At 33.3% G+C, this 13,171-nt stretch overlaps 1 protein-coding gene across 1 annotated transcript; it reads right to left on the reverse strand.

The window, feature by feature from the left end:
- Positions 1-6,084: 6,084 nt before the first annotated feature.
- On the reverse strand, positions 6,085-12,498 carry CPD (Cytochrome P450 superfamily protein). The gene is made up of 9 exons (XM_089438903.1): positions 11,599-12,498; positions 10,977-11,295; positions 10,571-10,720; positions 10,162-10,419; positions 7,649-7,735; positions 7,443-7,521; positions 7,214-7,320; positions 6,701-6,831; positions 6,085-6,513 (listed from the first exon to the last, which is right to left on the reverse strand). The coding sequence occupies exons 1-9, from the start codon at positions 11,820-11,822 to the stop codon at positions 6,402-6,404; spliced, it is 1,467 nt and encodes a 488-aa protein (XP_089295029.1). The 5' UTR covers positions 11,823-12,498; the 3' UTR covers positions 6,085-6,401.
- Between the last annotated feature and the right edge of the window lie 673 nt (positions 12,499-13,171).

Genomic DNA, 13,171 nt, shown 5'->3' on the forward strand with positions numbered 1-13,171 from the left:
TTAGTAATCAACATTAAGGTGATATCCACTTGATACCATGGTAGTCAAAGCATAGGTTAACTAGTGGGAGGCATAATTTCTTTATACAAACTCCGATGAAGGTCATCTTTGCATTTTTGGAAAACTCTATATGTGTAGAATGACGTTGAGAGCTTGTGAATTACATGCACAAACTTTTGACCCCCTGAAAGGTCATTTAATATCCCAAATAGGTTTTAGAAGTTTCAAACCCCTAAATCACCAAAATAGGCATTACCCCTAAATGGACCCTACAAGTCAAAGCACCAATATTTTCACTACGAAAGTACCAAAATAGATGACAAATATATAACGATCTGATCCATTTCGAATCAATGTCAATCATATTCATTAGGAATGCTATCCACAAATGTAGGGAACATCCCTTGGGTTTCCCAAAAGTTTTCCTTGGAAAAAATAAAATAAGTATAGATCCTTCAAAGTTTCCCCAATCTCAAATAACTCAATGTCCTCAATTTTTTGCAAATGAGATAGTCATTATCGTCTACAAGATATACAAAGTCCTAACTCAGACTAAATTTCCTTCCATGTCCATAAGAAGAGTTGCATGGCTAACTAACATGCACCATCGTTGGTTTTCTCTTTCAAATGGTAATGATTGGTCTAATCTATGTCATTTATTCTCCCATACATATTCACGTTGAAAACAACACTATGCTTGCTAATTTGACTCATGCTAAATTTGAACCACTTTATTACCTAATTCAAATCATTTATAGGAATGATTATTCATCCCCATATGTATTCATCAATAACTTATGTTAGGATGTGAAACAATGCTCCTAAGTGTTCCATGATATACCAAGTTGTTGTGTGTTTCCCCCTTCCCATCCATTTGCTAGCATGTCTACTTCAACGTTCAAAAACATCTTGTTCTCAACTACTAATTCAATGATAGTTTCCAACATTTCCTCTCTTAGGATGTGTGTTCTTAAGGTTATCAAGGCAAGGGTTTAAGTAGTTGGAGTTTGCTTATATGCTCTTTTTGTGTATGTTTCCAATGTATGCTTGTTTTATCCTTCTTTTTGACATCTAATTCTAGGATAGTAAGGTTATCCATGCAAGGGTTTAAGGGTTTAAATAGTTGGAGTTTTCTTATATGCTCTTTGGGTTATGTTTCCAATATATGTTTGTTTTATCCTTCTTTTCTACATCTAATTCTAGGATAGTTTATAGCAATCCTCCCTGACCATGGGTTTTGATAAAATTATCAATGCAAGGGTTTAAACAATGAGAATTTCCTCATTTACTCTTGAAATTTATGTTGTCAATTATCCTTTTATATATCTATTTAAAAAACAAAAACAAAAACAAAAAACGAATTATTCACCAAACCACTTAAACTAGATTCTTTTCACTGACTATAATTTTTTATTAAAATAATAAAATCTTATTTTTTATCAATTAAAAATAACAATAAATACTTTATTATAAATACTTCAAATTATTTTCTAAAATAATTTTAAACCAATTCTCTAATAATTAAACAAATTTAACAATTTTTTCATCCTTGCAATCGTGTAATTTAACAGAAGAAGATGAAAAAAAAACTGCAATTCAAATCTCTTCACTCCAAAGCAAAACGCATCACTGGCTGCAAAAGTTTTTCGTATTCAATGGTGGAAGAGAAGGCCAAACATACATACACAGCTCAATAAAACGACTTCCAGCCATAAAGAAAGTTCCACGCGATTTACATTGGTCGACTATGGATATGAATAGTTTATTTCATAAGATATGTGCGTCATCAACATATCTATGAAAAACTGATAACAATAATATTATAATAATAATAATAATAACTTAATATAATATAATATAATATAATATTATTATAATAATAATAATCTGGTATTAATATATATTTTTTTAATTTTTTTCCTTATTTATATAATCTTTATTATTTTTATTTTTAAATTTTCCGTAATTAAACCATCTTGTTCTTGATATTGCCAACAATAATGTTATATATTGTTAGCACAATAAGTGGTTTTTTTCTTTTATTGTTCTCAACAATATTATATTGATAATTAGTAAAATAAATTATTATATTTAATAATTAGTTTAATAAGCTTTTAGATTTTTATTTTTTTTCCAGAACGAAAAAAGCTTTATATTATATAAAAAATATAAGAGTCCAAATTTTAGATACTTTAGATTTATAATAAAGAGATATAATTTGGAATTTTTCTAAATTATTTTGATTTAATACTATAAGGTCAAATGGCATGATTTCAGTTTTGTCAAATTTATATATATTGTTAGTACATTAAGTGGTTTTTTTTATTATTGTTCTAAACAATATTATATTGATAATTAATAAAATAAATGGTTATATTTAATAATTAGTTTAATAAGCTTTTAGATTTTTATTTTTTTTCCAGAACGAAAAAAGCTTTATATTATATAAAAAATATAAGAGTCCAAATTTTAGATACTTTAGATTTATAATAAAGAGATATAATTTGGAATTTTTCTAAATTATTTTGATTTAATACTATAAGGTCAAATGGCATGATTTCAGTTTTGTCAAATTTATATATATTGTTAGTACACTAAGTGGTTTTTTTTATTATTGTTCTAAACAATATTATATTGATAATTAGTAAAATAAATGGTTATATTTAATAATTAGTTTAATGAGTCTTTAGATTTATAATAAAGAGATATAAGTTGGAATTTTTTCTAAATTATTTGAATAAATTCAAATATAATTTTTGGTCAAATGGCATGATTTCAGTTTTGTCAAATTTATATATGGCATGATTTCAGTTTTGTCAAATTTATATATATATTGTTAGTACAATAAGTGGTTTTTTTTAATTGTTCTGAACAATATTATATCGATAACTACTGAAATAAGTTGTTATATTTAATAATTAGTTTAAAGACTGTTTTTAGATTCATAATAAAGAGAGATAACTTAGATTTTTTTCTAAATTATTTGAATTTAATAATATAATCGTTGGCGAAATGGCATGATTTCAGTTTCGTCAAATTTTGATTTTCCATTGTTTAAAATGGGTTAAATATTATTAGTTTTGGAATTTTTGTTGAAATTTGGTGAAATTTTTTTTGTTCAAATTTTGATCTTGATTTTTTAAAATCTATTTTTGACTATATATGGATTGAACACCCCAAAAAATCTTCCAGGTATTTGGACTATGGAGAGTTCACAACTCAATCTTGTGATTCCAAGAAATCCCTATAAGATTCTAGGCTAATTAAACCCAAGAAAACCCTCCAAAACTTATAACAAATAAACTATTAATTTAAAGTGCTTTTGGCTATAATGAATTCAACCTCTTAAAAAATTTCTCAGACACTCAAATTGTGAAAAGGATTGTGGAGAGTTGTTTTTTACTATATATATATATATATATGAATTAAATATTCTAAGAAATTTTTGGGACATTCAAATCATGGAGAGTTCAAAATTCAAACTTGTTATTCCAGCCCAAGTTTGACCAAAATCTCAAAAAACCCTCAAAAACATAACTGCTTCAAATTTGTTCAATTAAATTATAATATTTTATCATTTAGAATTTAAAATCTTTAAAAATCTATTATTCTAAATTACAATATTTTATTGTTAAAATTATATTTGTAAATACACTGAATAATTAATAATTCCATTGGTTAATAGCTCCATTTCCAATAAATCCTTTTGTACTTTAAAAAATTTAGAAATTAGGTCAAACTTAATGATATAATTTTTCATAACTTAGGTGGTATAAATATTTTAATTAAATTACAATATTTCATTGTTAAAATTAGATTGTTAAATATTTCTTAAAAAAATTGTGTTAAACCATCATTTTCAGTCGTGGAAGGAGCCCTCAAAACTTTTGTGGTGGTTAGGGTTTCACCTTTGCCACTCAACTTTTAAACCATCATTCCTCAAAACTTTCGTGGTGGTTAGTGCTTCACCTTTGCCATTTTTCTTTGTTTGCGTGGATTTATTTTTTTCACATTGTTTAATGGCGAATCCCTTAATCTAGAATCCCTTCCCTTTAATCTAGGGAAAAAAAAAAATTTCACATTGTTTAATGGCGAATCCCTTAATCTAGAATCCCTTCCCTTTAATCTAGGGAAAAAAATTGTTTTGCAAGTATGGTTGCCATTTAAGCAAGCTCTTATTGAGTCATAGTTCTGTGTTGAAATTTGGTTCTGATCTTTTAATGGTTCAAGAAATTTTTTCCTTTAAGGTTCACGTGGATGAAGAATATTTTCGTTGTAAAAAATATTTTTCAAAAAATGGCTTGGTTTGTTGGTTTAATGGCCAATTTGCATAAATGGATCTCTGAGACATGTGAGCCTCTTTCGACGGACGCGCTGAATATTTACCCCATGGCTCAAGGTTTCTTCACCGTGGCTTTTGATAATCCTAAGGACAAGAAGGCCATCTGTGAAGATGGGTTGTGGTTCTAAAAAGGTCATATGTGAAGATGGGTCATGGTTTTGATCTTCATGCAACCCATGACTCCCACTTTTGACCCAGTAACAACATCAATCACCACAACCCCAATTGGGGTAAGACTTGTGAATCTTCCTTTGCATTTTTGGAATCATACATTGTTTTTCTCCATTGGGAATGTGCTAGGAAAGTCTTATCAATGTTGTCCTAATAAAAATAAAATAAAAAATTCAAGACTACTTAGGCCCACATTTGTGTGGAGATAGACTTCAACAAGGGTTTTTGCACAGATTAATTTGATGGCTCTAAACTATGTTTGGGTCCAAAAGGTGGACTATGGGAAATTTCATTTAGGTGTAGAACATGAAACAATGCATGTAATTAAAAATTGCCTTGAGGTGTCGAGCATGCTATGAAACAATTCATGTAATTAAAAATTGCCCTGAATGTTCTCAGAATAACAAAGATCGAAAAAAATCTAGAAGACCCAAATGGTGGTGAGGAGCACAAGGTGATCACTATATGATATTCAAAAAGGAAGAGATTCAAGACAAAAAATATCCAAACCCTAAATGTTCTCAGAATAACAAAGATCGAAAAAATCTAGAAGACCCAAATGGTGGGGAGGAGCACAAGATGATCACTATATGATATTCAAAGAGGAAGAGATTCAAGACAAAAAATATCCAAAAGACAAGGACGCAAATAACCAAATGATGAGAAGATCCAAAAGACAAGGACGCAAATAACCAAATGATGAGAAGATGCACAAGGTGATCACTATATGATATTCAAAAAAGAAGAGATTCAAGACAAAAAGGATCCAAAAGACAAGAAGGACGTAGATACAGTCAAAGAAACCAACTACATCTGTGGCAACAAAATCTAAGCAAGAGAAATCACTTGCCAATGTGGATCCTTCGATTACCAGTAAGGATTCCCCAAACACAACATTTGTGGAAAAGCAATGATCCCTTGTGGAAAACAAATCCCCTCCAAAACCCACAAGGAAAATCGTTGAAAAGGAAACTTTTTGGGAAAAGCATGCAGATGAGAAAGATTTCAAGAATATCATGTACTTGTCAAAAAACAGAATTTGGTAGAAAATGCTGGTTGGATTGAATAGGGGAAGAAAGAAAAAACTTTTTACCAAGAAAAAGATAAAATTAAAATTATAGTGAAAAATGGAATATAAATGTGTTTGTATTGGGAGGGTTTTTTGGACAATTTTAGTTGGATAGTGAATAAAGTTTTTGTGTCATGGGGAACTTGCTTAAGGGTTTGGATTGAGCCTCAATGCTCCTGCAAAGAAGATGATGGGAATATGTGCAAAGAAGATGATGGGAATATGTTAAAGCTTTGGCCTTGTAATCCATATTTTTTTAATAATACAAATTTCTACCCATTTCGTTAAAAAAAAAACATATTTCATTTAACAAAAAATGAAAAAACATATTTCATTTAACAAAAAAACATAGTATTACAAAATAATGAATATTTTCCATTTTCAATATTTTTTATAATTTTACTTAATATTTTTTATAATTTTACTTCAGATTCACATAAGAAGTCGGTGTTTTCAAATGAGAACTACGTTCTATATAGAAAATTCAGACAAAGAAATACAATTTAATTAAAAATAAACATATATTTTTCATCATGTAAATTATATACATTCCTTTTAGCAAGGACACAAAGCTGTATGAAACCATGAAGTAATAACTATGGGCAAGTTGAAACCATAACATATCAGGGTTTCAACATGCCCATACTTTCCTTCTGAGCAAAATTCTATCTTCTATCTTGTGCTTAAATAAAACCTTCGTTTCATATATAAAGACAATCAAAATGCTATGAAACAAATAAATAAAATATTTCCTAAATGTTTACGGGAGTTGGCTAGCGACCAGCTGGTGCTGAGACAAGTGCATCAACACTGAGTTGTTTATATATCAAGTGGTGACCTTCTTCCCCTTCTTGTGAGGTTGATGGGGTATCTCTTCACTGTTCTTGTAGTAGGAAAGAAGATGAGCTTGTCTTCCTCCACAACCTCCCAACTACAAATACATTAAAACCAATGTCATTTCACAACCCAAAAAAAAGAAACTTATACACTTTTCCCTAAACCCAAAGGGGCCAGTAAGATAAGGGTTATGGAGAAACACCCCTTTTTTCTCTCTCAGAATGCAGACTAAAATATTACTACACAATGAATGTGAAAGAGATTTTTATCTAAAATCCTACCTGAACAGAGTCACCATGTGATGAAGAAAAACTGAGATTTCAACTCTGGCTAGTTCATAGCCTGGACACAGGCGAGGCCCTCCCCCAAAAGGTGTAAAGACAGTTCCAGAGCTTGTAGATGGATGGTTTTCCTGAAGTCAAGAACACGTTTGACAACAAAATTACAATAATTATCTACATAAAAATAATAAATCCCTATCGTTATAGGGAATGGAAAAGATGAAATCAATTTTTTATTTTTTAAATTATTAGTATTATGCAAAATCATTCAACTCTAAAGTCCTACAACTTTGCAAAGGCCCAGATGGGATACTTCAATATATATTAAACAAAATATAACAAATAAGAATTAGCAAAAATTAGCATTTGTATCTCTAATTAGTTTTTGGGTCTTTCTCCATGTTAATTTAAGTCAGATGAATCTATGATAGTAGTAGGAAACACTTCAACCAATCTCCATATGTAAACATTGTATATATGAAAATAATTGATGGTAGTAAGTTTAATGCTCACTTGCCACCTCCACGGATTGAACTTCTGAGCATCAGAGTAGAATTCTTGGTCCAGATGAACTGCTCTGAAACATGGAAAAACCGGCCAACCTTGGGGAATATTGAACCCTAATCAACATCACATTTTAGTTTGGTCAGCTCAGTTATTGATACTACTAGTATATCATGAAAACAATAATGCATATGACCACTTTCTTGAATATTTATTCTTCACAGTGATTCATCCATACCTTTTATTTCAACATCGCATAAGGCTCTTCTAAACACGCCTGATATTATATTAGCAATTCTGAGAGTCTCACTTATAACCTGCGGTCACCAAATAACTTTAAACAATCCTTGTTTGTGAACAGAAATTACTTATACAGTGAATGGCTAGTAAAGTTGGGAGGAGGAATGCATGTGAAGGGGAAAGGGGGTTGCGTTGCTTGCTTACACACTGAGTAAATGCCATTGACTTGTAATCACTCCACTCCAACCTTTGAGCTCCGATTTTTCGCTTCCTGATTGCTTCATGCTCTTCCTGCAAAACGGTTACCCTATATATTTATGATATTATTCAAGTTCCTGAAAAACCTATATGATATATTTAATAATATTATCCAAAATTTAGAAACTACCACCAGCAACATGTGAAGAACGAAATAGAAAGAGGATATGGGATCCAATCCAATCGATCACCGGTATTAATATTGGTACTAATAGTTCACCTGACTGGTTTAATGGTCGAAATAGAGAGTTTTATGCTAATGAAATAGGAATTACACAGTTTCTATGTTAATGACAAAATTAACATAAGTTCAAACAAACAAGGTATAAAGCTTTGGAGATAAATTAGCGAGTTTGACTTAAAAAACAACTTAATAGCCAATTAAAATGCAAATGTATTCTTCAAATTCTGCTAAGCTTCATTCTTTATTATTACAAACACTTAACCACACAGCTAAGCTTCACTGTTTCACTTACCCACACAACTAAGCTTCACTGTTTATTATCACATAATCTCACCCATACAGCTAGTTCTCACTAACCCACACAGCTAGTTTTATACGAGGAAGGCGTTAACTTGAGCATCACTGTTTATACTCTATTATCATATACACTCACCCACACAGCTAGTTCTACATATGAGGAACGTGTTTGTTCTCACAGTCTTGTACCCACAACATTTCTCACAAAAGAAAACAACAAAACCAAACAAGAAATGTTTAAAATCAGGTTTATCATCAAACCCACAAAACATTTCCCACAGGTAAAAGAAGAAGCTGAGCAAGAAGAGGAAGCTGAGCAAGGGGAATGCAACATTTGATGATCCCACTAGACCATTAGCGTAGCATTCGCAAAAAATCTTAAAGTTCACTTTCAGTTCATTAAAATTACGCTGTTGCCATTCAAATTTGATTTGAGCACAGAAGGAGGTGCAGCCATTCATTACATAGACTACCCAATTTATAATCATAAAGAAAATTTACTCGATACCAAACGAGCAGAGAGGTGCATCTAGACTCTGGTTGAGGTGGAGATGAATATCAACTTTTCGTTCGTTCTTTTTCAATGTAAGAATGTATTGAATCTAGACTCATCTTAGATGGCATTCAAACTAGCTAATGGCCTCGGTTCATTTAAAACCCTCTGTGCACGTGAACCCATGTACCCCAATTATTGAACTTCAAGAACGATGGATATCTCTGATTAAGGTTTTATACTTATGCCAGTTTTATAATGGACTAGAAAATGACTTTTACTAACTCTGAAGTCTGAACACTAAACTGCAAACAGGGTGAGTGCTTTCAAAGTTGGGTTTCAAGCCCCTGGATTGGCATACTCATTAGGCTGTCACTGCTTTGCCAGAAGGGCATTGAATGCTACGTCATGGACATTAGTATACTCAAGCTGTCAATGCTTTGCCAGAAAGTGCATTGAGTGCTTCCTCATGGACACTATATCAGAGGCATAGAGGGAGATGAGACTTATTGGGCATTTTAAACTCAGGACCTGATAATGATTTGGGGAGGAGTCAGTTTAATGCACAGTCTGTACAAAGGATAAGACACTTCCAGCTGTCAAATACATTCCTGAAAACTTTAGAAAAAACGTAAGGTATGTCGGCCCGCATTTAGACCAAGAAAATGGAGGATCCATTAACTCATTGTCCGCGTGAAAAATTGAATCCAAGAAGGTAAATCCTATGCATTGAATATGGACATCGGGTTGTACTCAATTAAACAAGATAAAAAACCTCAAGGCTATGGAGGTTATTGTGAGTAGAGTTAATTAAACAGGATAAAAAACCCTAAGGCTATCTGAGTGGAGGTTTTTGTGAGTAGAGTTACTTAGAGATCATCACATAGATATTTAAAATGGCCGACATTTAAGATTGCCGACGTGTTTTGAACCACCGCATGAACTAGTTAGCTGGTTCGAAACGCATGGGCAATCTAAAAGATCTCTGAAAACCCCAAGACTGAGAACACAATCCAGTTATTCGCGGGCAACATGATCCGGCAAGTGGAACGGAATAAGTTGGTAGGAACTAAATGAATGATGAGTAACAGCCCGGAAAGGCGTGCCGAAAACAATTGTCTCCACAAAGAAAAGAAGGCCCACGATAAGGATTCGCCTTTCACCTTTATTAAACCCAACTCCCACTCCAACCCCAGAACGGAACGTACATTCCGAAACCCCACAACCCCAGCCATCACAGACAAGTTCGGCAGGAAGTGTGTGGTCCAGTAACCTCAACTTTCCCTCAGTTCCCCACCATGATTTCACTTTTTTCAGTTTGGTGGGTCAGATCTGTCTGATATCCAAAACCCATGCACGTATTGGGATTCTAAATTCTATAGGTTTGTGGGTAGGGCTAATTGAGCATGTATTATACCAACATCCAGCATCTATGGCACTGTTATCGATGTCAAGAAAAATTTAAAAAGATAAAGATTCAAGTACCTTTAATTGGGCCAACGCATCTGGTGTCTCCGTGAGGAACTTGACAGCCAAGGTCATTATGGTGGATGTTGTCTCATATCCAGCAACCAGCAGAGACAAAAGCAGGTCAATTATTTGATCATCCGAGAGACCATCAGATGCAGTAGTGATTTTTTCATTTAGAAGTGCTGCTAACATGTCATAGTGATCGCTGCTATCAGAATCTCGTCTTCGTTTTAGTACAATCAGTCTCAGCTCTTCTGCAACTTTGGCCCTGGCCTGAAAGCACACAACCCATAATTATACTAAGAGTTTATTCAAGAATCATCTTATATATTGAAGAAAGGAAACTTTATAATTCTACAAAGATGGGTGTAGAAAAGATTCTACAATAGTAAACTGAATACCTAAATAAATGAAAACTGACTACCTTTAGAGCCTTGCCATAAGTTGTGAATGGCAGTGGCACTGGTAATGAAAAGAATCCATCAATAAGCTGCAAGTACTCTTTCCTCAGATTCTCAGACCATTGCCCAGGATCAAAGCTCAATAGCTGCTTCACTGTCAATTCAAAGGTTATCTGCACAACCCACCAACATTTTAGTCAGAAGGCAACTTCCATAATACCCTCCAGGGCCAATCTTAATCTATTTTCATTTTCTGCACTGAAAAGAACCTAGAAGCACTTATTCAAATATAGAATAGAAATACCATTATTTCTTGCTGCTATGTCATTTGCCTTAAGGTTTGCATCTACCTGCTCTATGTATTCGATCAATCACTATCATGATATTTTTGAAGCTCTAAAAACACCATTAACGATATAGACTATGTACCTTTTTTGCTTCATCTTGAAGAAGAACGTGATCTTTCCAGCCATCTAGAGTTAAACAGACAAGCTTCTCAATGTCGAACATAAGATGGTCTTTGAGAACAGACGAGTTTGCAAAGCTCAGTGTGAGAGAATGCAACCGTTTATGCAGGTTTCCTTGCATCAGGAGCAGAGAATCCTTTCCAAGTAGATTGGCAATAGAGCTTGGATAGCTGGTTGCAAACAGCTTCCCTTCGTTTTGCAGTATGAACTTGTTCACTTCTGGATCTGTGGAGAAGATTGTGGGCTTTCCAAACAAGTGGGTTTTGAACACTTTCCCATATCTGCAAAAAATTCCAAGCAATTCTCATTCTCATAACCATCTCTTACTATTTTTTGTTGAGCACACTAGAATTACTAAGAAGTTCATGCCAAATAATTAGTTGTAACAAGTGCGTGTCAAATAATTAGTTGCAACAAGACTACAGCAGCATAAATAGATAACTATCACAGATACCTCTTAACCCAAATTTGCCATCTGCCTGTATCAAATTCCTGAAAGTTTTCTAAAACATGGAAGAAACTGATATCTCTATTGACTGGTATATACATAAAACCTTAACAAGTAAGACATGCAGGAAACATACCGGGATCTCCTGGTGTCCACAAATGGTTCCGGATTTGATGTTTTGTAAGCTGAAATTAGCTGGAGAGTCTCTCCTAACAGAGGCCATCCCAAGCTTCCAGGGGGCAATCCTTTTCTAGCTCTCCTTCCCTTGCCAAAAACCCATTTCAGAAACAGCACAAAGAAAGCCAACCCTGCACTAATTGCCCATAAAGTTGCTCCCTCAAACTTCGGCTGTTCTGCCATCGCATATAATGATAAGAGCCAGCAACTCTGTACTCTACTGCCACATAAATGGCCAAAATAAAATAACAAACAACAATGGAGAATAAACAGCTACCAGAACCGATTCAAAGCCCAATATATTCTTCCCCAGAATCAAATATTATGAGCTTCTTTTCCTCTCCCTTTATTTAATTCAGAGAGAGCATGCATTCTTCTTCGTGCAGAGAGCGATGTAATATAATAAGAGAATTAGGGTTTCCTGTGAAATTTGAAACTTTCCAAGCTCCCATCAGATAGGTAATCTGTGGCTGTGGGTCTGTCAGACATACTGCATTCTGCAGACGACAGCGACGTTTCATGCATTGTTGGATCAAATGGAGGAGCCAGCGGATCCAATTTTATAAACCTATGTTTAATTTATTTCTTGGACTTTTCAAAACTAGCGCCACCCTCGCAAAATCTGTTGGTACTTGTCTCTCTATAATAGAGTAGACTGGGCGGATTATATTCTCCGGATAGTTTTAGGATTATATTCTCCGGATAGTTTTAGATCTGCAGATCCGGCGTGTGCAAATATTCCTCCATAGGCCATATCAGTAGAACCAGCCTTTTATATTGCATGTCTCGATATGTTGGCGGAGTATATAAAAGAGAGTGTCCAAATCATGATTGCCACTCTACGCTCAGCCTTGGTGTTGGTCAACCTCGCTGCCCTTGGGACCTGGTGTCTTAGATTCTCCCGTGTGGATCAATGTTTTATGGGGAACTTATAATGATATTTTTTTGGTCACAAGCATGTGTATAGATCACTTTCCACCTAACGCCTCCTTATCCCAAGGTGGGGTATACTTCGAGATGTTTTACTAATGGCAGATGATTGCATTCGACCGTGGGGGATTAGTGGATAGATATTTTTGGGCACTTCATCTTAAATGGCATGGAAACACTATGGAAAATCATAGATTTAGGGTTTGATTATCGAAGTGGATCTATCTAAGTTGAAGATGCTAGTGCTTCCTTAGGATAACCTTTAAGCATCATGGAGATTCTTCCTAATGATTATTGTTTAGAAATGGATAAAGTTAGGGAAAGGTTATGTCGAAATTATCCTTTCTTTTATTTCTAGTTTTGATTTGTTTATTTTTCAATGGTGAGTATTACAAGTTTTTATGGTGGATGACTTATTATTATATCTGTCGAACAACATGGTAATGGTATATAGTAATCGATATCATTTTGATTGTGAATTAATTTTGTTGAATTTTTTAATTTGAAATGCTTTAACCAAAGTTGCAGATATTTAAAATTATTTAATTAATTTTTATTTGTTTTTTATTGGTTATTTATTTTTGGGTTTTATTGTTGAACTC

This window comes from Pinus tabuliformis, chromosome 9 (genome assembly GCF_031772625.1).
Source record: "Pinus tabuliformis cultivar Carrire ecotype Pingquan chromosome 9, CPIR1, whole genome shotgun sequence".
Classification (NCBI taxonomy): domain Eukaryota; kingdom Viridiplantae; phylum Streptophyta; class Pinopsida; order Pinales; family Pinaceae; genus Pinus; species Pinus tabuliformis.